Source organism: Haliaeetus leucocephalus, unplaced genomic scaffold, assembly GCF_000737465.1.
Source record: "Haliaeetus leucocephalus isolate CR32 unplaced genomic scaffold, Haliaeetus_leucocephalus-4.0 Scaffold173, whole genome shotgun sequence".
In the NCBI taxonomy this organism is placed as follows: Eukaryota; Metazoa; Chordata; class Aves; order Accipitriformes; family Accipitridae; genus Haliaeetus; species Haliaeetus leucocephalus.
The window spans coordinates 11,352,136-11,377,407 of record NW_010972609.1 but is presented as its reverse complement, the minus strand read 5'-3'; the positions used below and the strand labels follow the sequence as shown (position 1 = coordinate 11,377,407).

At 42.8% G+C, this 25,272-nt stretch overlaps 1 protein-coding gene across 1 annotated transcript in view; it reads right to left on the bottom strand.

The window, feature by feature from the left end:
* The window catches only part of LMO1 (LIM domain only 1 (rhombotin 1)), a 57,116-nt gene extending 32,001 nt beyond the window's left edge, over positions 1 to 25,115 (bottom strand). Inside the window, exon 1 of the mRNA XM_010563814.1 lies at positions 24,558 to 25,115. Coding sequence (XP_010562116.1) covers positions 24,558 to 24,582 — 25 coding nt within the window. The 5' untranslated portion in view covers positions 24,583 to 25,115. The remainder of the gene's footprint in view (positions 1 to 24,557) is intronic.
* Positions 25,116 to 25,272: the final 157 nt, after the last annotated feature.

Sequence of the window (25,272 nt, the reverse complement as noted above, 5' to 3'; positions counted from 1 at the left end):
TTTGAGCTACTGGTTCCACAGAGTCTGCCAGTATCAAACCTGACACTTAGATTAGTAGTTACTCCCCAGACATATCTAGTTTCCCATTTCTTCAGTTTCTAGTGTCAAAATACACTTGCAGTACAATATGCAAACCTCCACAGACAGTATCCTCTCTGCTTTTCAGTTGTGGTGGGAGGAATGCCTATTTTTGCCAGAAAAAGGTGTACTTTATGTTAATGTATTATCATACTAATATACCCCTGAGCTCGTATTTTTTGTTACAGAGCATAAAAAATGGTAAAGCTGCATCCCACAGTTAGCATCACACTATCAGCACACAGAGCAATATTTTGGAAGTTAGTTAGCATTTAAGACAGATATTCTGCATTATAATCACCAGAGAATGATCAGTCTTCGGTGTGCAATTCATGGATGTCTTCATCACAGCTCCATTTGGTGGCTTTACTTGAACCAATACCTTGCAACACTATATATCACCCTGTTAAGGTCTGAATCAGCATGGATACCTGCACATTACCCTCCTCTGAGGGCAGTGAAGAGTTAAACCAAGGGACCACTTCTTCCCATTCCACATGATAAAATCAGAGCGATCCTGTGCCCCCACCTCTTACACCTTAATATATTAAAATCATTACTCACTTTTGCTCGTCATGAACAGGGTTTACCTCATTTTCATCCTAAACTGTGAAGCGCTAATTTCCCCAGCATTTCTGCAATCTAGAACCACTCTCGCACACCCAGGAAAAGCTCCTGCCACGTCACACAAGAGCCACTGTCCCCCTGTTTTGGGATGCCAACATCTTAGAAGTCTTACAATTAGAAGGGTCAAGCTGGTAATTTCTTGCCCAGGTGCATGGAATTTTTAACAAGGAAGGAGAAAAAAAAGAAGCTTAAAGAGGAGGTATTGAATCTTACCAGGCTGGTATGCATCAAGGTTATTAAGAGAGTCTGAAATTACAACAGAGCTTTACTTAAAAACCTACAGACCTTGTTCTCCAAGGCTATGTATTTAAGTAGCTTGCAGATACAGTTTGTATCCTTCAAGATGCTTTAACACTTTTACACAAGCTCCAAGCTGCATGAGCAGACTGCACACAAAAGCTGTTCTTACACAGCAAGTGGTGGCAGAGAACAACTTGTCCTCATCAGCTCCACTGGGGTAAATGGGCACCAACTTTGTTCCACTAATTACATTTATTATGTGGCTGCATTGGTCCCTTTCCCTCGCCCTCTGTTTGCCAAAGGACAAGCCAGTTCTGAATTCTGGGACTTTCTGTAAAACTGCCACTGCCTATTTCTGAGTTCCATTAATTCATGGACACTTCTGCAGAGAAGGTCCACGTTTGAATATAGCACACCTTGTAAAGTGTCGAGAGAAGAAAAATAAGCCACGGCAATGCAGAGGCTCAGGCTGCAGGAACAGCAAGAGGATATCAAATGCTGCTTTAAGTGCTGATATATTTGTGCTTTGAAGGAAAAATGCCTTTAGGAATCGCAGCAGGAGTCACCTCTATATAAAGACTTTGCATATAAAGGGACATTTATTATTCTCAATTAATGGCATTCTGATAGACACGTTTACATTTCTAAGTGTCAGATTCAGCAGAATACGAAATGACTGAAGGCCTCTTATTTCGCTCTGAAAATGGCCATAAAAGGATCTAAAGATGACAAAAAAAAAAAAAAAAAAAAATCCACATTTCCTAGAAGACACGAGACATCCTTTGATTCCTTACAGTTCTGAAGCCCAGTTAGTACAGCAAGGCTTTCCAAATACAGATTTAAACACCTGCAAACAGCAAAGCGAATTGCCACTACAGCTCCTTCACAGAATTTGGTGACGTCCACATCGAGAGGCAGTAATAGATCTTGATCACATCCTCCCATGGATTATTAGGGAAACCTAATGTGGCAGAACACTGTATAGTAGGTTTCTGGAAAAATGAATAGCTAGAAGTCTCAAAAAAATTCACACTTTGCAAGCAAAATGTGTGTAATGTTACTGGATTTTAAACCAACATGTCAGAAATATTGTCTAAAAGGAGACAGAAAATAAATATCTTGATCTTGTGAGAGAAAACTGTTTGTTTAGGGGAAAATCTAGAAATAGAAAGCCACTTCGGTGACATTTGTGTAACTGAAGTACCAATAAATTCTTCACACATACACACACGTGCCTACAGGTTGCTGGTGGCACGGCATGCATGTGGCCAGGACTGATACACAAGCGTTTGTCACTTTTGAACCTCCCTAAGGCTAAGGAGAAAAAAATAACATTAACTCAACCATGAGCAGCTAAGCACTACATTTAAAAAAATAGTAAAAATAAAAGTGCGGATACATAAGGCCCAAAGCCCAGTGCCTAACTCCTCGAGGCAACAGGAGGTCTTTCTCACATACCTGCACGCACACATCAGCCATCAAATCCTTCAAACACTCTCAGCTGTGGAAACGCTGACGTGAATTGTTAAGCAGTCAATACACCTCCACCGAGCACGGAGACAGCTCACAGGCAGACCGACCGAATGTTTAAATGCGAAGGGTGGGAGCACACACACGACCTGAGTAAGGTTTTGCAGGAGAAACAAGCCGAAATCCCAGGGGCAGTTCAGCACAGTGGTTTGCAGCTTCCACAGCCAGAGATTTTGGAAAGCTCCCGTGTGAAGGTGGAAGCAGTCCTTGCTTCTGGTTCCAGCTTAACCCTGGCTCCGTTCCTCTCCTGGTGCCACTGCGTTCTGCAGCTGCCTCTCATGGGCTCCATGTGCATCCTCCCAGCTCTCCTTTTTCAGTCACCTCCTCCAAATAATATATGATTTAAAAAGAACAGTTTTACTCATACTGACTCTCCTTTCTCTGCTGGTAAGAGCTGCAGACTGTTTGCTTTACCAGACATTGGAAATCTGGTTAGTTGTGGGGGTTGGTTGGTTTGTTTTTAAATTAAGACTACCCCATAGAAAATTAAACCTCCCCATCAAGTTACACTGTAGTTCACAGTTTTGAAGACTTCAAATAAAAATGCCTAGCCATCTATTCAACTATATAAACCTACATGTTGTGGATATTCCCGCCTGGTGGCCTGATGCTAGACCTGTAAGTAAATAATTCAGTACTCAAATAATAGCAGCTACATTTAAAAAGCACCCACAAAACCTACTAGTGTTAACTGGAGCTTTCGATGGTCAGATTTGGTTTCTTGGGCAGGGTGGGAAATGCAATTTACTACCATGGGGGCAGTACGGGTGTTGAAAACGAATTCAGCAACACCTCCAAATATGAAAGCTGTTCCTCAGCGCTAGCCAGTGGGCTGCAAATCCCCATGGACCACGGCTCCCTACGCCCTCGCACTCGGCTCCGCAACCACCTCCAGACTCGCAGGATGAGCCCACCTTAAAAAACCCTCAGGAAGAGCTGGGATGCCAGCAGCTCCCCAGTTTGGATTAAGAACTGCGCCACAAACCAGAAAATCTCAGATTATAATTGCAGTTCTGCTACTGATCTCCCGCATGAAAATCTCTGCATTGGTGTCTTCACCGGTGACGGAGAACAGCAACGCTAGTTATCTCCAAGAGATTTCAAGTGGTCTCTAGCACTCTGAAAGCACCAAGTTGCTTTGTAAGTGTTAAGTGTGCTGCCAGACGCAAAAGATTTAACGTAATGGGCTATGCTTACCTTGACCTAAGATCCTTTAACAAAGGCCAGGTAGATTAAAGAGATTAAACTTTCCACTGGATTATTTTAAAATTTCCATAAAGTCCCCACAACTAGTTCCCCTGAAAACACGAGTTTACATTTTGTTTGCAGCAAAAAACCTTTGGAAGCTGTGACACTCTCTGGCATATACGACATTGATATATATTACCAGCAAAAAGGCAGTTTTCCCTCTTTTTAAATGATGGAAAGTCAATTTGCATCATAATTACAACCAAGGCCCTGTAATGTTACTTTTACTTAAAACAGTAAACTACTATAATAAAAGTGTACCTGGGGAATATTTAGAGAAAGCACTAATGATTTCTTCCCTAGTGGTTAATAAATTCACTTCCAGATCAATTTGTTCATGATAGAAACTTGAGAGCATAAACAGTTACACAAGCACATTAGAGTGTGTCTTTCTCAGTATAAATGATTTATTACAATGATTAGCAGCACATAAACAATTTAAAATACAACTCTAATTAGCTTTTTGGAAGAAAAGGAGAAAATCTTCCTGACTCCCTCTACACATTATGTTTTACTTTTCTAAGTGTGTACTTTTTAATTAAATCCAAATGTCACAATAAATTTAAAGTGTTTTATTACCACCCTGGCTAACTAAGCCATTCATGCAAACACCCATTATATTAAACCAGATGCAGGACTGCAAGTGGTTGAGGAAAGAGGAAAGAGGAAAAAAAAAAGGGGGGGAAAAGGCAATTACTTCTATATTTGACAAGAGATTTGTACAAATGTTTAAAGACAAGATCATCTTTGGCAAGCTTTCTCTGTTTTATCCAGGGAGGCTGGCCAGCTAATTGCTCTTTAATGCCTGTTTCCAAGTTCGAAAACATCACACCCTGTTAAACTTTCCCCATCGAAAGCAAGAGGAGGAGGAGGAGAGAAAGGTGGGAAAACCGCTCTGCGTAAAATCTAGCACGGTTTACCACGAACAGCCAAAGCAAACTGCCCCTCTACCCGTAAACACGTACACCCTGTTGCACGTCTGGGGAGAGCGGAGGGATAAAGCAGCGCGTCCCTTCAGGAAACGTTGCGAGCCCTCCCGCGAGAAGGCCGACAACGAGCCCTTGCCACTCACGATGACGCCTGCCCATCGCTCTGCTCCTTAAACTCCTCAGCTCGGGAGACGCAGCAGGCTGTGAGGCCGGGAGCCGCTCGCCCCGCTCGTGCCGCCGGCTGCCCCACAGCCCAGGCGGGATGGGCGGGCCGTCGGCATCGCGAGGGACCCTGGCCGCTGCCAGCCGCCACGGGCGTTTGCCTATTGCTTACTGGCAAAAGGGGAGCGGAAAGGCTTTCCAACAAGGCCGGCAAAGCGTGAGCGCAGCCAAACGGACGGTGGGATGCTGAAGATCGGGCCTGGGGCGGCTGTCGAGCACCACAGGCCCACGGCGCCTCTCTGGGCGTTCGCAGAGGTGGAGGTCAGGGGAGCTGTGGGGCTGGGCGTGCTGGGAGCTGTGGGGCTGGGCGTGCTGGGAGCTGTGGGGCTGGGCGCGCTGGGCGCGCTGGGAGCTGTGGGGCTGGGCGTGCTGGGAGCTGTGGGGCTGGGCGCGCTGGGAGCTGTGGGGCTGGGCACGCTGGGAGCTGTGCCAGGAGGGAAATCCAGCCCCAGAGCCTCCCTGACCCAGGCGCTGATCCCGAAGCCTCAGGGCCGCTCCGCAGCACTTTGTTTTACTGCTACGTCAGCAGCCTGGTCTAAACAGGACAGATTTAGCATAGTTCAGACAAAAGCTACCCATTAAAGAAAGCAGCTACGATTATTAAAATAGGTTAAAGAAAATGGGCACTGCGCAGATAAAGCTTTTGACCTCAGCGTGCAGCGCTCTCAAGAACACTTTAGCATAATTTATCTAAATTAAAAACCAAACACCAAATTCTAAAATGGCACAAAAAGATCATTTAAAAAATGCGATTAAAAAAGCAGGTCAAGGGTTGGAAATTAGTAATTACTACTACAATTAACCAAAATCAGACAGAGACACGTAAATTGTGCATATTACTGCAGTTCACGTCAGAAAGGCAAATGTGAGCAGACCGCAGAAGAAAAAGCCTGCGACTTGCAGAACCACTCGTATAATTAACCTCTGCCACAGCAGAAGACCCGCTCTTGTAAGTTTGCATCATTTGTTTCTAGAGAGAAGTGCTGCTAGTTACTATACCCAGCTATTAGACCATGCTCTTCACCGGTTACTCAATTCTTTGGAAACCGATATTTTGATTTTCTTCCGGTCTAAGATCTTAGTGCATCTTCACCCTATTAGTAGTACATTTGCCCTTCACCTCTTATTTTAATAGTTCTGAAAAAGATGAGAAAGGCCAACTTCTGAACATCCTGGTATCGAGAAGAGGTCATCTGCCAAAAAGCCACCTGCTAGAGTCCATATTGTTTGAGTGCAAAAGCCTATTGAGAACTGCAAAGGACAAAACTAAGGTTTTCTAAAACAGACTGCTTAACACTGGATGGAGACAGAAATACTCTGTATGCAACTAACATCCTTCAGATGATTTTCCTTAGGTTTAAGGGGACAAAAGATAATTTAACAATTAGCACTTTGTTCCCACTTCCATCTCAGAAGGGCTCTTTGTAAGCTTCCTTGGAGCAACTCTGAAAGAGCACAGTGGGAAAGAACAGACTGACTACTGTTTTGAACTATAACCAAAATGAACTATTCTCTGGGTCCTCCCTTGAAGCTATCATCTACTTTAGGTTAGATGAGGAAAATCTAGGTTCAAATCTTATTCAGGCTCCAGTTTAATTTTGAGAGCTCAGAAGGCTCCACAAATCATTTTAAGTTAAAGTAATGAAAATAGGTGAACTTGAGAAGGTGGACAGGCACGAATGATCTTTTCCAAAATAGGGAAGAATCCATCTGTTCCCTTTTAAAGTGCATAAAAGTCTTTGTAGCAGTAATGAAAATTCAGGGATGTAAGTCATGGACATCATAGCAGTCTATTAGAGAGAGGAGTGGGGCTGTATTACAGAATACTGTGAGCAGCGGTGATTATATAAAAGGGATGCTGCACAGGCAGCATAGCAGAGGGCAAGTCAAATGATTCAAGGACTCAAGAATCTCAGTTCTTCAGAAATGGAGGGAGAAATGAAGATTTTTATCTTTTGAAGAGGCAGGATGAGTACAGAGCCACACAGATGTCTGAAAGAAGTCGGGAAGATGAAGGTATAAAGCAGGACGTGCTCCTCAGATGCAGAAGGCAAATGGCCGCAGCTCCAGGTGAAGCACAGACAGTGGGTTCGCATCACAGCTGGCACAGGGGCAAACAGGAGGAGGGCTCTGCCACAGCGCTTGGGAAGGTCTCTGCTCCTCCTCTCTTTATTCCGCACATCAAACCATGCCTTTCAGCCATGCATTCTCAAGCAGGAGCAAGACCCGGCCTCCGTGCCAAGCACCTCAGACGAGGTAGAGCTCGTCAGGTTAAGAGACATCCTGGCCCTGGCCGGCGGCTGCTCATGGTGGCTCTTCAGCTGCCCGCGGCTTGCAGCAGGGGCTCCTGTCTCCCAGCTCCGTGCCAGCACACACCACCAGCTCCCTCCACGGCACGTCCCGCAGGATGGCCTCCAAGGGCTGAAGGCACTGAGTGCTTGCAAGCACCCCGCTACCCCGCAGCAGAGCTGGCCATGAAGCAGCCTTTTGAGCCTTCTGCACGGGGCTGCGGCTCAAAGAGGAGCAACGCTACACTTGCCACCTCCTACTTCTCTCTTCGCATCCAGTTCCTGTGAGGCACCCTATGGAAAAGCAGCTAAAATGACACAAGACCCAGGAGAAGACTAAATACTAGTTGATTGGTCATCATGTAAAATAAAGACTAAATGTTGACAAACCCTTAACTAGTTAGGAATATTTTTCTGTGTACATTTTAAAAATGGCAGGTTCCACGTAACTTCTGTTTACATCTGTATCAGTTCTTCCAGTAATACCTGAAACTCATAGAAAACCCCAGTGTGTCCTGCTTCCAACCCATGCATGCCCTTTTCCTCCTTTTCCCCTACTAGCTGACTACACTTATCTCCTCCCATACACGAAGACCCAGTTTACTTTAACATTTCCAAAGATACTTATGTGCTTTCTCGCATATCTCCTTGCTAATATTTTTAAAACATTGCTGTCAACCAATCTTCCAGTAGAGCGTGTGTTTCATTTGGTTTGTGCATTGTTCCCAAATTGTTTCTCTCTATTTTAGAGGAAAAACACTTTGCCATAACACATATTATATAGTAGAGTAAATCCAGCAAGGGGGAAGGTGAGGATGACATATTAAATTGCATAAGCCATACAGAAAGCCTTAGCCAGATTAGCATTTGACACAGTGTAACACAAAAACTTACCCTCAAAGTAAACTGGAAACAGACTGACAGCCAGCACCCATGCTGATCTGCCCTTGGGTATGGTACTGAAGCAAGAATCACATGAACTTAACATGATTTTTTTTTGCAGTTCAGCATTAGTGTTCAGGCCTGAGATCTGGAGACCAGAATTTCATCCCAGCACAGATTACCAAAATGCTGCTATTTTGGGAAAGTTACTTTACTTCCATTGTCCTTCTCAACATTTTAATTCAAACATTCTACCTTAGAGATTATTTCTTGCTACTCTGTATGCATACACTGCCTTACATAGCATAGTACCAAACAAACATAAACACAAGCAGGGTCAAGTCCTGTTGGGTTTTCTTTCCTAGAGGATGTCTTAGTGATTTCTTCCAGGACATGAAAAACATCTTCAGCATTTATTTCATGGAAATACTGTCATTCAGCATCCGCAGGATGTGTAAGACCTTTCCTTCACTGGATAGACATCTCTGCTAAACTGAAGGGTAAACGCTTAGGTGGAAGGAGCGCTCTGAGAGCTTGCAGAGAAATGCTGAGTAAACACAGCCCTGCTATCAACACTACTCCTTTAATGACAAGCTCATTCAGATGTTAAAGTTGCCTCAAGCACTTGATCGTGATATGCAGTGTGAGGAAAGTTCAAAATCAACTCCTCCTCCTGCATTCTCGTGCAACTTCAAACAGTAATATGCACTTACCTGGCTTGCTTTACAGATCTTGCTTTGATAAGCAAAATTCTAACTAGGTTAATACCATTTGAAGAGTATTCATTTAATTGAAACAAAATGAGACTTGTCATTTTACACAGCTGTTTACAGCTGGTACTGTAGTAACCACTCACATGACTCTCTCTCTCTTGTAGCAGGAACCAGCAAAAAAATCTTCACAGCTGGCTTGCTCTGTAGATTTAATGGAACCTTAAGCCAAGACCAAGAAATACCTGCTTTCATCACCAAGGAGTGTTCTTTGGAGAGTCAGTGCTGTAAGCTTACAAACTAAATGAGAACAGTACATATTGAGAAACCCTAAGTACAGATCAGGATTTGGCAAGGGGTTTGCTGACCTCAAATTTTTATCTACTTCCTTGGGATGGGAGGGAAACAAGTCATCGTTTGAGACTTAAACACATGGAGCTTACTCAGTGATGAGTAAGGAGCCAATTGTCCCAAACAGAAAGAAGACAAGATGAAAAGAAGCAAAAGCAAACACTGAGTATCCATCAGGTGTAGCACGCGGGCTACTGTGACATGTCCACAGCTCCTTAGTTCAATGCACTGTTTAATCTGATAAAAAGTTTATCTTTATAATGGCAAAAGATGGTCAAATCATTTGTCCGAAGAGGCAATCAGAGCTTTGTTTACTGTACAGAAAATGGATCCAGTTGTGTACAGTGAAACATGCCACAACTAAACTACAGTGACCATGAGGCAGCGGCTCCTCCAGCCTGGGAGGGGAGGAGCGGGGTGGGAGGGACAAGACTGTCAGTCTCTGCTGTAATTTTTCAAGTCTTGTAGATAGAAAACTGTCTGACTTCATGGTCGGTCACCTACAGAAGACGCCAAAATAATTCTCTTATCCTCTACCTTGGCTGGTGCAGTTGCTATCGCCTTCAGCTTGCTCAGGATCCTGCCAGGGCATATTCTTCTTCTGAGAGTGACCACTGGCAAACTGCAACTCTGGATGCAAGCGTGGCCACCATGCAGGAGCACTGCACGGTAACTGCCCACGGGGAACACAGAAATTGTGCTGGGCACAATTAAAGCTGAGCAGTACATTACTGCAGCATGGCCTCTCTGGTTGCTCTTAGAGCCTGTCAGCATTTCCAGCATCTATTCCTCCTGGATTTATTATAACAGTTGCAAGACCAAAAAAAAAAGCAAGAAAAAGAAAAAAACCGCACCAAGGCTTTAGGTTAGCTTAAGGTCTCGGCCCACAGCTATGTCGCACTCACTCCAAGACAATACTAGGAAGAATCGCCAAGAAACTGCCCAGGGAAATCTGAACCCTTTAACACAGATGCACGAAACACTTGAGATTGTTCACTCACGGACAGCACTGATGCATCTATGAAAGCCCAAGAAGGGCCTAGTGCTGTGACTGCATCACCAGAAAGCCCTTTATCTTACCAGACATTACAGGAGGCAAGAAATCAGGAATCCCCACCTTTGTTTTGAAGCAGCAAGATTCTCACTGCGTCCTGGCTGAAGGTCTAATGCTGGTGGGGCACCTTCCCTGGTTGCTCCATCAGCTAGAGGCAACCACTGGCTGGGTAAAGAGGTTGGCAGGCAGAAGTGGGTCCTCAGGAGCACCCCTCAGCTCAACCCGTTTTCTTTCCCTAAGGTGCTCAGCAGAACTTCCACACGATGGGCTCAGCTGCAGCAGGAGCAGCAGCACTGCCTGCTTTGGCGCACACGCTGACAACGCTAGAATACACCAGTTTGCAGCCTGGCATTGCTTCCCACAGAGCACATCATTATGTCAGGTGGTTGCATTCAGCAGGGCCTTTTTAAAAGCTACTCTAAGGCTAGCAACTGGAAGCATGGCACCACAAACCCCACAGCTTTGTGCGAGTCAACACCAGCTGTTTCCCACATTAACGCATAATGCCTTTGAGCATTGATGCTCACATGAAACCAGGTTAAAAATCTTAGTGCTACTACCAATTCCTGAAAAAGGCGCAGCAGTAATGCCGCACCAAACTTATTTTATTGGGTCTGGGTGTTTTTTTCTCCATTCAAAAGAGCACTCTGCTGCCGTTTCCACTACAAGCCATCCCATCCCGTTAAGGCCAACCTGACAGGGTGGACCGTGCATAGGGGAAGAGAAGAAGAAAAGATTATGTGAAATTTAGGAGCTGTACTTGGTGAAGAACAGCTGCAGCAGTAGTATCCCAAGTATGTTACCACGAGAATTATGTTTCTCTCCCACCCTCCCTGAAGTATTTAATTCAGGGCAGAAAGGGTAGAACGCGTTCACCTTCAAGCTCCCATGCCACAAGCAACCATATTCATTCAGCTTTCCTATTTAACTAAATGGAGTTCACACATGCTACAGTATAAAGTTACCTCTTGCCATCTGAAAGCAGTCCAATCAATGCTATACACAGAGAGTAGCATTTGAATCAGCCTTAAGTTAATTCTTAGTCGTCGAAACTGTGACAGCATGCTGACCCTTTCAAGTCAACTGGGAGCAGGCAATCTTTGCAGAAGATCCTCAGGCCTTTAATCAGATTCTCAGTGGGTTTTAAAGAGATACTACAGCATCAGTTTGTAAACATCTCTCTAGTGAAAATAAAGATTACTTCTGACCTAGCCAATTACTCAGTCCCAGAAGATATATCCTAGAGTTATAATTGAATGAACCATAGGGAAAGAAAATATATTTTAGGTAGGGGGTAGCAAACCCAAATGCCAACTTAGGATGCAGGCAGCACTGCATCCCGTGAAAAGATCAGATACAGAGAGAAATGCTTATAAAAAAAAGTCTATTAAATCATCTAGTCCTTTCTCCTACCAGGGCAAGATTGCTCTCTTGAGCACAAAGCCCTACTAAGATGAGTGCAAATTATCAGCTGAAGCTCTTCCTGAAAAGCAGGTGTGATGGGGAAAGACCAAAACATTATTTTGAGGAGACCCATAGTATCAGGTACTTGTTTGCCACATCACAGAGAATCTGGGGCGAGATGTCAGCTCCTGGCAGCATGGATATGCTGTAATGTGAGTAAGCAATGAGAAAGAAAATGCTGCAGAAAGAAAGCAGAGGACTTGCGCTCAGCACCGAGACTGTCAAGAGACATTAAACAGTCTCTTGTTGCATTACTTTAAAACTGCATTTTAGCATGCGGAGCCATTGCACTCCATTGTGGAGAGATATAATTACTGACTTTAAAAAAAATCAAGTTATTTATTCTGGAGCTATTACAGACTAATGTGTAACAGACATCACCCAATGGGCTGTAAAGGCTCCAAGGGCCATTACAGCTTCACAGGTCAAGACCTATTTGAAGGTTTTAAAGTTTGTGGATCACTGCTCTCGAGCTGAATAGCACAGGCAACACCTGCACACCAACACGCATGCAGAAAAGCTAGGGGAGACTTTTGGGAACAGCAGCTGCTTATGCATTTTCACACTCAAGTCAAACCAAATCAGAACATTGAAAAGAAGTTTGGAACCTGCAGACATGGCCATTCCCATCTAGGAGTTCACCTGTAAGCTTGTAGCTGGTGCCTTTTTTTATTTATTTATTTTTAAAGGGAGCATTAAGGAAGAAAATGACACTACACCCTCCATGCTTCACCATCAGGGCCCCCCTTCTATTTTACTTTCACAGAGAACTAAAAATCCCAGCCAAGTGACGGGTTTATAAAATTTTAATAGGAAAGAAAAAGGTATCCTCAGGCAGGATCTTATGTGCAGACTTTCACCATAAATGAATGTTCATGAAAATATGGGTTTTATATGGAAACACTGACAGAGCTTCATACAGTGTGACATAAATGCCTCAGCATGGGCTGACGACTGAGGACTAGTGAGTCCCACCTCCTGCAGCCGGAGGCTATCACACCATGTCTTTCTCTAACCCAAACAATTCAGCTTCGTGCTGCCACTATTCTCTGGCAAGGCTGATCTAGAGACCAACTCTTCTGAAGCCCAGAAGCTTTCAAGTTGCTAGCCTAGAAATATCCTTAGCCATTTCCAACTACTTGTTCAAAAGACAATAAAATCCTTTGGGGTAAAAAGACTCTTCTCCTTCCTCCCTGGTGTTTCCTTTCCCAGTGTCCTCATACAGGGCAGACCAGTCAGCCTTCATTTTGCAAAGGTAGACAAGCTGAAGCACGGACCCCTCTGTCTTCACGAGCATCCTCTCTGCCCCTATTTCCATGTGGATTTACTGTCCCTGAGAATGAGTGATCCATGTTTTACCCATGATAGACAAGGTCTATCAGTGCCTCTCTCCAGCATTACTAACAGTGATCATTATTAGCAGTTTCTTGTTCAATCCATTCCAGGATTGCATTTGCCTTTTCCCAGCTACCTCATACCTAAGTCCTTTTGAGGTCAACCACCACACGCCCATGCCATCCTTCCCCCCCTCTTCTGCCATTTCCAGCTGATGGTAATTCCTTGCTTGTAGCTGGTCCAGCGATCCCAGCAGAGATCAGCTGGGCTCCTAGACTCCTTTTCTTACTGTCGTGAGCTTCACACAGGAATGAAACGAAAGGGCGACAGAACAAGACTTCAGTCCCCCTCCCATCAGTTACTTGCACCGCAAAACCTTTCAGTGGCATTTTCATGAGATCAGGAAATTTGTACTTAGTGCTCACAAAGTAGCTTTTCCACCCTCTATACTAAAAGGTAAGCTGGATACTTTCTGTTTGAAAGCAGAATTCATGGCTTTGGTTTCAGGATGTGAACTACCACTTCTGAAAACAGTGATGCTTGAGGTTCATTTCCCCTCATCTCCCAGGTTCGGAATAGAAGCATTATTTCTCATTCACAAAAAAAGAAAGAGATGCCACAAGGAACAGTTGCATCCTGTTTAGGCTGTCATTTCTTAAAGCAGCAGCAATCTAAGAGCAGTGCTCCATAGCTAAGGTATAACAATCCTGTACAGAGCTAAAGCAGTTTGTTATCTTTTTGTCAGCCATCGGGTGTGTACACACACTTCTGCGAGTCAAAGTTTTGCTTTCAGAAAATGAAGCTTCTTAATTGCATGAGGAAGATGGGTAGCCAGGAATGGTATGGGCGTGATGGACAAAACCAGTGGTTCTCTCAAGTGTGACGGAAACCTGAGGTGGCCAAGAGCCAGCTCCACCCAAAAACTCCTCCTGATCTCTTCAGAATTTAATTGTCATTCTCTTTAGCATACACACACACACACAAGGCAGATTTAAAAAAAAAAACAGAAATGGTGTGCAGGGTGGAAGCACCATTACACAGTATTAAAATGTCAGAGGTTTAAGTTCTGTGTTGGTTTAGTCATAAGTTACCAACAACCACTGATGGCAGACATAAAGCTTCCCCTAAATTATTAAGCATAAAACAGCAGACTGTAATATTTTGCTAAACCAAAGTACAGACACAGACAAAGATGTCATTTCAATATTTGAAACCAGCAAGTTTAATTTAAAATAAGAGCAAACCAATAAGCTCAGAAAATAGCAATGTGTGAGAGGAAAATTACACTGCTAGAGAAAAAAGTGGAAGGACTTAAGAAATTTATAAAAGTAATCTCCAAGTGGAAATTAGAAATCAACCCCTAGAAACAGAATAACACAAAAGAAATATTACTGTCCACTTTCTAAATCAATATAACACTGCTACACGACAGAATTACCATGGTAACTCAAGTAAAAAGAATAAAGCAATTCTTATTATTTCAAAATAAAATCACAGCCTGAAGCCCAGCTTTTATTACAACTGCTGATAGATCGCTGGCTTGTATTTATCTGAAATATTGCTTTTCAATCAGCTATTTTATGAATGTACAAATTTCACTGAGCAGCCCACTTAGACCGAATGCTTAAAAACCCCCAAAAAGACCAGTCAATGAATCGATTATACATACGCATATGTTTTTTTAAAGGGGGCCTTTTTTTTTTTTTTTTTTTTTTTAACTCTATCCAAATTAAAGAGAGATAAGGGAATGAGCGAGAGTAAGTTAAAACCTTGTTTAGTCTGACCTCTCTAAATTCCAACTTAGATTCTCTGGAAAAAAAACAGTAATAAGAAAGAACAAAGAGGAATAACAGCCTACCCTAAATACTGCAGCCCCTGCGCAAGGACAGGGAATGCGTGTGCATCGGGGGTGTGTGTGCAAACACACACATAAGAAGAGACACATCTGCTCCCTCCTGATCAAAGGAAAAGAGAAAACACTGTCTAAATACAAAGTTGCTCAAGGACATTTTGATTTGCCCTGCTGGGTACTTCAGACATTTAAAGCATTGTTTGTACAGCTTGGAAAGTGCATCGAGCACAGGATACTTGTCTGCGTCGAAGCCGTGCTAAAGGCAGAGCTCAGTCAAGTTCCCCCACGCCTCCACTGCCGGTGCCACCTTTTAAACACATTAGCGCAAGGAGAAAACCAGCAGGTTACCTTCTGCTCCCTCCCCCCGGACATTCAAAAGAGCATCGATCAGGAACTGAAAGCAACAGGCCTCTTCAATATAACAGCACCGCTCCTCCTCTGCCCCTGCCCCTCCAGTCCCTCCTTCCTCCGGCCACGGCAAACCCCCCTGGACCAGCCGAATACCGAGGCGGGGCCTAGATATGGGGCAGAGCTCCACGGCACTGTGGAGCACTCGCGTGGAGAGCCAATGCACCAGCTGGCTACGAAGTTGAGGCACCATCTACCAAAGAAGGGTCGCTAAGGAAGCGCCTGGAGACTGTCAGGATGTTTTACAGCGCAGTCTTACCTCATTTTTCTGTCGCACACATAAAACGGCAGAGGGGAACGCGACCAACACTTATAATCATGGCAGGAATCGGAGGGGAACGTGACCGACGCTCATAATTATGGCAGGGAGATAGGCTAGTGGAGGTTTTTCCTCAATAATCTGCAATCACTTGGACTGAACCTCAGGGACGTAAAATAAAAAAAATCGCCTATTGAGAGGGGATCAGCACAACTGCCCCAACAACAGTCAAGGAGAGCAACTGTTGCAATAGCGCTCCCTCCTTCCCAAGAGATCCAGAAGTTATTCCTCCCTTCTGCTGTGGAGCTCTGACCTCCAAACCCCGCGTGGGGGAGCAGGCAAGGTGGGACCCAGGCCCAGCACGGAGCCACAACAAGAGATGGCATCGCAGATCCCACCCTCCTCTTTTGCTGGGCAGAGAAAAAGCAGAGCTGAACAAATCTGGGGCAACTTGCACAGAAGCCCACCCACGCCTCAGGGGGGTCAGGCACATCCCCCAGATACCCAGGCCTTAGTTCCAGGGAATGCTAACTTGGGGTGCACAAATTCCTTAATGCTGGCAAAATGCTTTGAGGATTAAAAGCAGCAACGATACGCCAAGTATCATAGCTGGAAGTAAAGACAAATGCTGCAACAAGAGCAATAAGCCACCTGCCAGCTGTCTTTTATATTAAAATATTTCAGTGTTCTTAGAGCTGCTTAATTTCCCATTTCACTCCAAGTCCAGAGGAACTTTGTGGGTTGCTAGTTTCGCCATGCAGCAGTGACATTGCTCATTATTTTTAAAATAGATTTAGAAGCTGTGATCACACTCAGCTCAATCTAAAAGTACGCACTGTCTTTTAGTGTAATGTGGTCCTTCGCCGTCTACGGCAAATGAGTTTTAAAAGCAATGGTGGAAACAATGTGTGCTTAATCTGAACGTGGACTGCAGAGAGGTCACGCGCTCAAATATCCTGTTTTATATGGTATCTGGTTGTATTTTAAAACACTCTTTCTAGAGACTTCAAGCCAGCTGAGGTCACAAACAATCATATACAGATTAGAAAAGGGAAGGAGCTGAGGGGAGCAAAGGGGAGCCTTGTCTGACACGCTGAAATAGGACACTCTAAATTGCACTTAGTATTTCTTTAAAAGAAAAAATGGCTAAAGTAGTAAGCTTCAGAGAAACAGTAAATGCAGGGGTGGTTAAAGAGTTTTTATTCAAATAAAGTCTTGCCCCAGGAGATGGAAGGAGAATCTTGAAATATGGAGATAGGATTTTACATGTGCTAAAAGCATCAGTGTGACACTTTTTGGAAAAAAAAGAGGGGGGGGAAATACCTTCGTTGTTATACATGACAAAATAGCAACTAAATGTTTGCTTTGATCCCAGCGCATAAAGGGTGAAGCTTTTAGGCAAGGAGCGGCAGGTGATCTCAGCTCTTCTGCAAGTCCTAATGCTCCTAAAAGCCACTCTTCCAGTTTCTGTAATTGGGCATCAGTAGTTAATGTAGTATTGACTGCATTACATGCTCCTGTGCATCCTCTCACTAATGCCAATTGCATCACCTTGTACATTTACCATATTGCTTAGCCAATAGCTGTTAAAAGCAATCCAAATCATGAATCATATAGGAAACTTTTAGCAAGACACGACATCCAAAGGAGACAATTTACAGTTGAGTTAATCTGGGTACATTAGCGAGACATGGATTCAGGAAGACAGACCAATTTATGTTACTTTAGTTTTACCCTTTATTGCTTTGTATAGGCAAATGAATGGAAGGGCATGGAGTAAAAACAGATATAAAGGAGTCCTTTTCAAAACAGATTTCCATTCTGTGCAGACAGGTCAAAGGGTTTGAGACTGATGCTTGGTTCGGGCTTTCATAACCATAACAGGGTACTTACAGAAATCATTTTCCACAAAGGAGTATAAAGATAAATATATAATGGATTCTGAATAATGTTCAATACCCACCCCCACTGCCAGTACATTAGGCAGAAACCAGGTTGCTCAACATTATCTAAGGCATGGCCTATCCACGAGTCACCTGCCATCAAGAGTGCCAGGACGAGGCTTCACACAAGGTCCCGGGTAGGTCTGCTCACAAGCTCTTTCAGGTGGGAACCCAAAGCAGGAGGTGTCCTGCAAAACACACCAAGGCTCACCGGCTCAAGCCGGTCCTCCACCTGTACATCTCTGCCGTGTCACTTGTCAACATACAGAAGGTACAACCTTCCCCTACCTACCCGACTCAAAGAGATTGCATCCTTTTGAAACGTGTACCCATCTCTCTGGAACAGAAGGAAATGATACAGGCATTAAAAAGGTATTGGTTAACCCACATCAGCTACAAGGTAGAGCCAACCAGGAAACAAATTAGTAGCAAGCTCCCTCTGAAAAAGTACATTTTACAGAACAATTTCACACTGGATGCTTGACCAAAAGATGCATAGCAAATTGACATAGCACCTTTCTGCTTTTCTGATCAAGCTCAGTAGCACCAGAAAAATAGAGGAGATGGGGGAAAAAGGACAGCTAGGAAGCGTGCTGTTGCCCCATCTCTTATGGGTAGCAAGTAATTTGCAATATTTTTGGAGGGGGAAGGAAAAAAAGAAAAAAAGAAAAAAAAGAAGAGCGGTAAAGGAAATTTAGGGGAAGCAATGGCTCATCAGCCGAAAACTTTACAAAAGAAAACTGAACTGCATCCTTAAAAATTGGATTCCAAAATACTGGAAACTCTGGTGTTCTAAGCCTGGTTTAAAAAAAGATCATGATTCCCCTTTGAAAAGCTTCCAGAAGTCCCTTCGAAAGAGTTGCACATGCAGGGAAAATGCCAAAACAAAACATTTTCACTAGCTGATCAATTTAAACAGCTGTGGTAAAGCTGCAGCCACTGGCACCATCATTAACAATTTAAAGCATGGCTGCTTTTGTCTTCCTTCCCAGTTACATTCTCATTATGCCTTTTTATTTATTAGAAACGCAGTCCTCCAGAATACATTTCTATATCTCAGATCCATAATAAACCAAGTAGGAACATCCCTGGCTTCTACTCAAATGGATGTTTACATTGGCGAGAGGGTTAATTGTTTAATTCTGGTCCAAGTTCTCTGCAGTTCAGTCATGAATATGCAACAATCATCCACTTTTTCTTTAAGGGAAACTAGAACTGTTGAAATCAATAGTTTAAAAAGAAGGCAAATATTACTTTCACTGCCCAAATCACCCTTTCAGAGTTTGATTAGCATGCAAGGAACTCTGAACAGTGGCGTAAAGAATTCCAAAATGTTCAATGAAATTTAAAAAAACCTCTAAATATGGACAAGAGCATCCATTATCTGCTTTGATGTGCAACGTATGAACAAACTAGTTTGCAAGAACATTCACTGGAGAGTTGAGCATCTGTTTGCACAGATAGCACCCAACATTGCGCTCGAAAACTTGGGCTCGGGAGTCATGCTGTTGGAGGACAGAGAAAACAAACACACACACTTACACACTGAGAATTAAAAAACAGTAGCTGCGGTGAACTGTTCTCAGACGATCTACAGGTTTAATTATGTTAATCTAATAGGGAACAACTTCCATTTTAAATTGCCCTTCCCTCCACCCCCAAGTCTTCAGTGAATAGGAGCTACATTCACTGAATAAATCATTCCCTGGCAACAGTTACGCACATTATTGAAGTTGGGGGCAGTGATTTCTATATGGTTTAAAACAATGTCTATGTATTCTAAATGATGACAGTTCTGTCCAATTTTAAAAAGATATAGACCCATTAGAGTTTTATAGTTCAGCATTTAGCAGTATCTGCAGTGCCTTTTTTATTCTTACACCGCAACACTTAATGCTTGATACCATTATTCTGATTTTGAATTGATTTCAAGTAAAATACCTTATTTGCCATAAACTTTCATATTCTTTACCTAAGTAAGACTCCTCACAGATGCAATCAGTCATAATGCTAAAAGAACAGTTTGCCTTTGGCAGAAATGTAATAGTTCATGCTAATGACAGCGAAGCAAAACTTTGAGTAGCAAGCACATTTCCAAAGAGAGTAAAACCATCTCTAAACACAAAGCCTGAAAACCTTAAGAAAGCCTCCAAATGAAATCAATTAATCCTCCAACCATGATAAATTTCTTAACCATTTAAGAAACATATTTCAGACTCTTCTGTGACCCTTTATCACCAGACCTAATGGATTACTTTATTAATAATGCACTGCTCTTAAAAGGAATTTTTCCGAAGATTCTACCATAAGAGAGCATTTTCGGAATGGCTATGACAAACAGGCTGACATGTTCACATTGTATCTATTAAAGATAATAAAATTTAACACTAACTCCAAAGAAGACAAATTACATTCCGCTGCCAGGGTACCAAGCATACTTGCTACTGTATTAAACCAAAATTAGAGCAAACTAATTTCTAAGAGCCAGCTTCTTCTCTTGCCCTATCACCCAAGCTGAAAAACGTTCCTACACTGGTTTAACGCTTGTTAGGTCAACCAGACAACTATCACGTGTCACCAGCATTTGGGAGCGAAGAACAATGACATCCTATACAGATGCCTACCCAGATCCTTCAGCTATCTAGTCTGAGCAAACACTAAGAACTATGTGACTGCCTGGCAGGAATACTCCTATACAAAGTACTTTGCTCCTATTAGGGCTGCTAACTCCTTTCACTCCTCCTTTTCCCATAGGATGAGATTTCATTAAATAGAGATCTAGGTTATCAGTGCTTCCACTACAGTACTTGCCATTTCTTGAAAAGGTTTAGGCAACTGCTTTACTATCTCGTGGTTCTCTCATGCTTCTGTATTTGCCATTTCCAGGGGCAGGGGGCACCTCTAGGAAGACTACCTCTAGCTCCACGCTTGGTCAGCTTTGGAGGAACAGTCCAAATTTTTCTTTTTTTTTTTTTTTTTTGTCCTTTCTGGCCAAACCGAGTCTCATGGTTTATTCCGCTGCCAAATGTGCTCTGGTCTTATTCAGATTCCTGCTTTTACAACCTTCTGTCTCCTTTTCATAAATATATTAACCCACTGCTGTACATTTGAGTCACAAAAGGACACTGTTTCATGAACTAAAGCCAAACCAAACCTCTGAAATTATATCAAGACCATGTGTGGCAAGATCAAGGCCTCAAAAAAAAAACCCGCTAACCCAGCTAAATAGGTAAATACAGGTCTTTGGTGACCTGAACCAAACATTCTTTCAATAAGCTGATGTCTGGGAAGACGTGTAGTGGTTCATTGTACACGGGAAGCTAGACAATGATGGACTAGACATGGGGAAGGTCCAAGGTAGAGGGGCACAGGAGATAAAAAGGAAAAAAAGAGACACCTTCAGGAATATTAGGCAACAGAAAAATTAAATTTCATGTCACGTGAGGAAAAAGCCACCCTGCCATTTCCCTTCCTCTTTCCTTGCATGATTCCTCAGTGGGTATACCTGAGAAATGTATGTTAAAAAGAAAACAAAAGATACCAGCCGCACATAGAACAGCTCTTCTTCCTGTATGGCACTATTTATATTAGGCTTGTGTGCAACTTGTACGTGCCTTATTTTTGTGCATATAATGATTTTTATCAACAGAAGAGGATTGTCAGGACCTATCTTGCTGGAGGTAGATCTCTCTCCATATCCATCTACCTGTCTACAGGTACCTCCATACAGCAGCTGCCATAGTCATTTGTGAAGCCAACCCACGGCTCTGCTGTCCTGGCTAGGGCGCTGTGGCACCATTCCTGTAACTGCCATTATACAATCAATTTCACTGCTTTTCTAATTCCAAATGCTGCTTTTCTTTCCTTCTATGCAGGGTAAGATGGGCTCTTACACAACAGGGAACCCAACTGCTGCTACTAATCCAGTTTCAAATTACCTAATATTCATTGCCCTAAATACCTCCCATCAACCTAAGACCCATTCTCTAACCCCAATGCACACAACTACTGAGTATCCGTATTTTTCTTTTCATTTTTAAAGAAACTATGGAAATTTTTTTAAAGTTAAGCCCAAGGTTTGTATATGGGCACATGTTTAACGGAGTCCTCTGATATATTATTTACTCGGCCTACTCCTGCAATCTATTTAATCACAGTTCTGCTTGAAAACACAAAGGATCTGTGATTTGGGGTGCTACTGGCTACGCAAACATCGGGATGAACACACAGCTGATCGGTGTTTTTGCAAGTGCACACGCACTCAATAATTTGGTTGAAGGATACTATGTCTAGTTAACACAGTACAAGTTAGCTAAAAGGAAACTTTCACCCCCACACACACATAACAAAGAGCCGTGATTTCTATTAGTGCATTTCATACCATACATGCTGATTACCAGGCTGTGCTTCATTGTTAGCAGAGATTACAGCTGGGATAAGCTGCAGCTTTTTCCTAATTGCTATTATGATGACTGAATTTTTGTTTTGTGTCAAGCATTATTCACACATTATACTCCAAAATTTGATCCCTCCATGATGCATTATTGATTCCATGCAGGCAATCATACTGCCGCCAATGTGAAGAATTAATTTGGGCTATTTTACTTGATTTGCATTGCTCCATCATAGCAGAACATAGTTCTATAGGGAAACACAAATTGAAAAGGAAGATTTAACAAAATATGGAAAATGCTGCTGTCCTTTAAAAGAGATGAGTCCTAAAGAGGGGAAAAGACAAAAAACCCCAAACCCAGCACAACACGTGTGGTCCAGAAAGAAATAAGGTCAGCCAGCCAAATTCATCTTAGTCAGAGGAAGGTTACAAGACTAGCCTTATGCCTCTAATAAAGTAAACTAGCTTGCTTCAACTTATATTGCCAAAGAAAACAACTGAACACCTCTGAGAGCAACACTGCTTCAAAGCCTTTGAAACCCTGTTAGCTTCATTTGTTTTCCCAGCATAAGCAATACTCAACCACTTAGCGTGTCTTTTATCCACAATCCAGTCAACTGCAAAGCTGATGTAGAAGATGTGTAACAGATGCTTCACATCATCTTCTTTTTTTAAAGTTCTACTGTGTTAACAAAGAAACTTACGGGATCTCAACAGAAGTAAAGCCCAGGATTTATTTTATTTTTTTCCCCGAATAAGATTATTTTAGGATGCCAACTTAATTAGCACAGAATAAATTTAGAAGGGGAAGACAACTTACACGTGGGCACTGACCCCACACTGGTCAACTCTTAGTCAAAATTTGATCGAATCTGAATACAAGAGGGCACTGATAATGACGCATTTCTGCTTGGTCTCATGTTTTAAAGGCGTAAAATCTTTGTGAAAGCTTTTTTCATTGTCCCAAGCGCCTCACATCAGAATGAAACAAACCCTCATGTTCCGTCCTAGAAACTAGACTCAAATTTTACTCACGTGAATAGACCAGATTGATAACTTTAGAAATCAAACTTATAATGAGGTAAAGACCTCAAAATGCTAGATGTAAAATACTGGGTAGTATTCCTCCCTCACACTTTTTTGGGAGGCAAGGAGGGGAGAGAGAGAAGAGGAACCTCAGTAGAAGACTTTTTGTTGTAAGTGAGCATCCATCCATTATTTTCAATAGTCAAGCCTTCTTTCCTAATTATTCTCCAGTACAGTATTAATTCAGTTTTAAAATACCAGAAGACAGATATGGGTCAGGGAACAAAAGTCGTATCGCTCCAACTTATTAGCATTGGGCAGCTTTCAGTACTATTCACAATACATGATTAGCACCAATCTGACACAGGAAAGCAAGTGACTTGGCATTACAAGTTATTTTTCTCATAAATATTTTAAAAAGCAATACATATATTCAAGTAAAATCAACGCTACTGCCAAAATGCTCAACTTCCAATTTCTCCAAGCTCTTTGGCTCCCTGTGAAAAGCTGTTTCTTGTCTAGAGTCTTGCACATATTCAATAATTTCTTCTGCTTCCAAATGACAACTACCTATGACTTTTTTTTTTAACACTTGGAGATTTCTGAAAAAAATTTTACAAGATCAGAGGATCCAGCAAAACACCCATGACACAGCACACTTTATCCATTTATAAAGGTGAATCAAACCAATGAGATAATAGCTACAAACGTGCGTTAAAAGTTAAGATGGAGTTCCCACTTTCAATAAACAAAGTGCCGCCAAGGTGCAGGTCTTTGGCAAGAGGCAGTGCCATTGATGGAAGTCCATCTGGATGGCTACAGAAGTGTTCTCCTCTGCCTCAGTTTTAATCTTTGCTTTCCGTGTACGGGCTATGAGGGAAAAACTTCATTAAAAAAGTTGTGATTAGACTTACCACATTCATCCTAGAAACTACTGGTGACTGAGCAGTGAAGTTGCACGCCCTGGTAGGCAATGTGCAAGAGAAGGCATCAGGTCATTCAAACTACTAACTAACACTCTTATTCCTTACATCAGAATGTACCCCCTAGTCATCCTCGATAAGGACTAGTCAGCTTTAAAAAAATAAGTATATGTGAAGTTCAAAAATAAGTCAAGCTCTCCTTCAGCTTCATTCATTAAATTACCTCCCAATGAACCTCCACTTCTGCCATTTAGAGAAGGGAGTAAATTCTTAGGATAAGCCAATGCTTTTTTGCCAGAGCAGCTTAGTAGCTTATTGTCATTATGTTTATAGCTATAAAGAAAAGCTGCGAGAAATAGATATTAAAGGCGCACATTAAAGAGACCCAAATGACATGCAATGGAAAGGAAAGAAAATCTCAAAATTAGATTTACAATAAAAGCTGTTAAAATAAACAGGCTAAAATGCATATACTAGAGTAACTTGTAGAAAGAAAAATCTAAATAGGTATTAATAAAAAACCCAAATCAAGCTGTTTCTGCTATGTCCTTCAGCAAACAGAACCTGGGGTAAACCCTTCTCGACTGGTTTGATCATGCCAGAGAAGAGATTTAAAAAAAAAAAAAAGGGGGGGGGGAAGAGCAAGCGTGCTTTTACCAACACAAGAGCAAAATATCAGAAGCTGAAAGCAGAGCACCCTGATATGCACAGCGCGCATCTGTTTCAAAACTATTTCTACATTAGCAGCACACAGAAGACACCAAGCACAGGCTTACACAATCTCAGCCCACCTACCGTCCTCCTTGTCCAGCACCATCATCTCCGCAATCAAGAAAAGTCCGGGGACGGATGCTTCTTCTCCAGCAGCCTCCGCTCAGGGGAGAAGAGACCAAGTCTCTGGGAACACAAATGAGCTACGGTACAGCTGATCGTCCTTTAGCAGCGAGTGAGCTCTAATTACCCAGTTGTCCAGCTTTTAACCTAGATTGCACTCAGTTAGAATTACACTCAGAAATAAAGCACTTTGCAGATACAAAAGCAGTCTCACCTACTTTTGTGCCTCAGAATTGCAAGGAACTAAAACCGCAATTTAGAAAGAAGGGGGATCGGAGCCGTTTCTTTGGTTCTCACTTCTAAATGGCTCAATTTACACAGTATAATCTATTTTAATGTAATTGCATTTGATAGCTCATAACCCCGGCTGTCGCAGCTACGCAGCTTTCGACCTTACAAAGTGTTTTCCCTTTGGATTTAAGCCGCATCTAAATCTAAAATTGTACTCAGAGAGGGCAGAACACCTAAGCCTGACTACCGCTGCCTCTGCCTCTCCATTCGTGAGCTTTGCACACTTGCTATTGAATAAACGCACACATTTCCCAGGGACCCCTCTCGTTCTCCTGTCAGGCTTTCCTGGCAAACGGGAGCCTTCCCAGCTCAGCAGCACCACCTGCAGCCCGGCCCCGGCCCCGGCCCCGGCCGCCGTCCCTTCGCCGCGCAGGTGCCGCCGCCG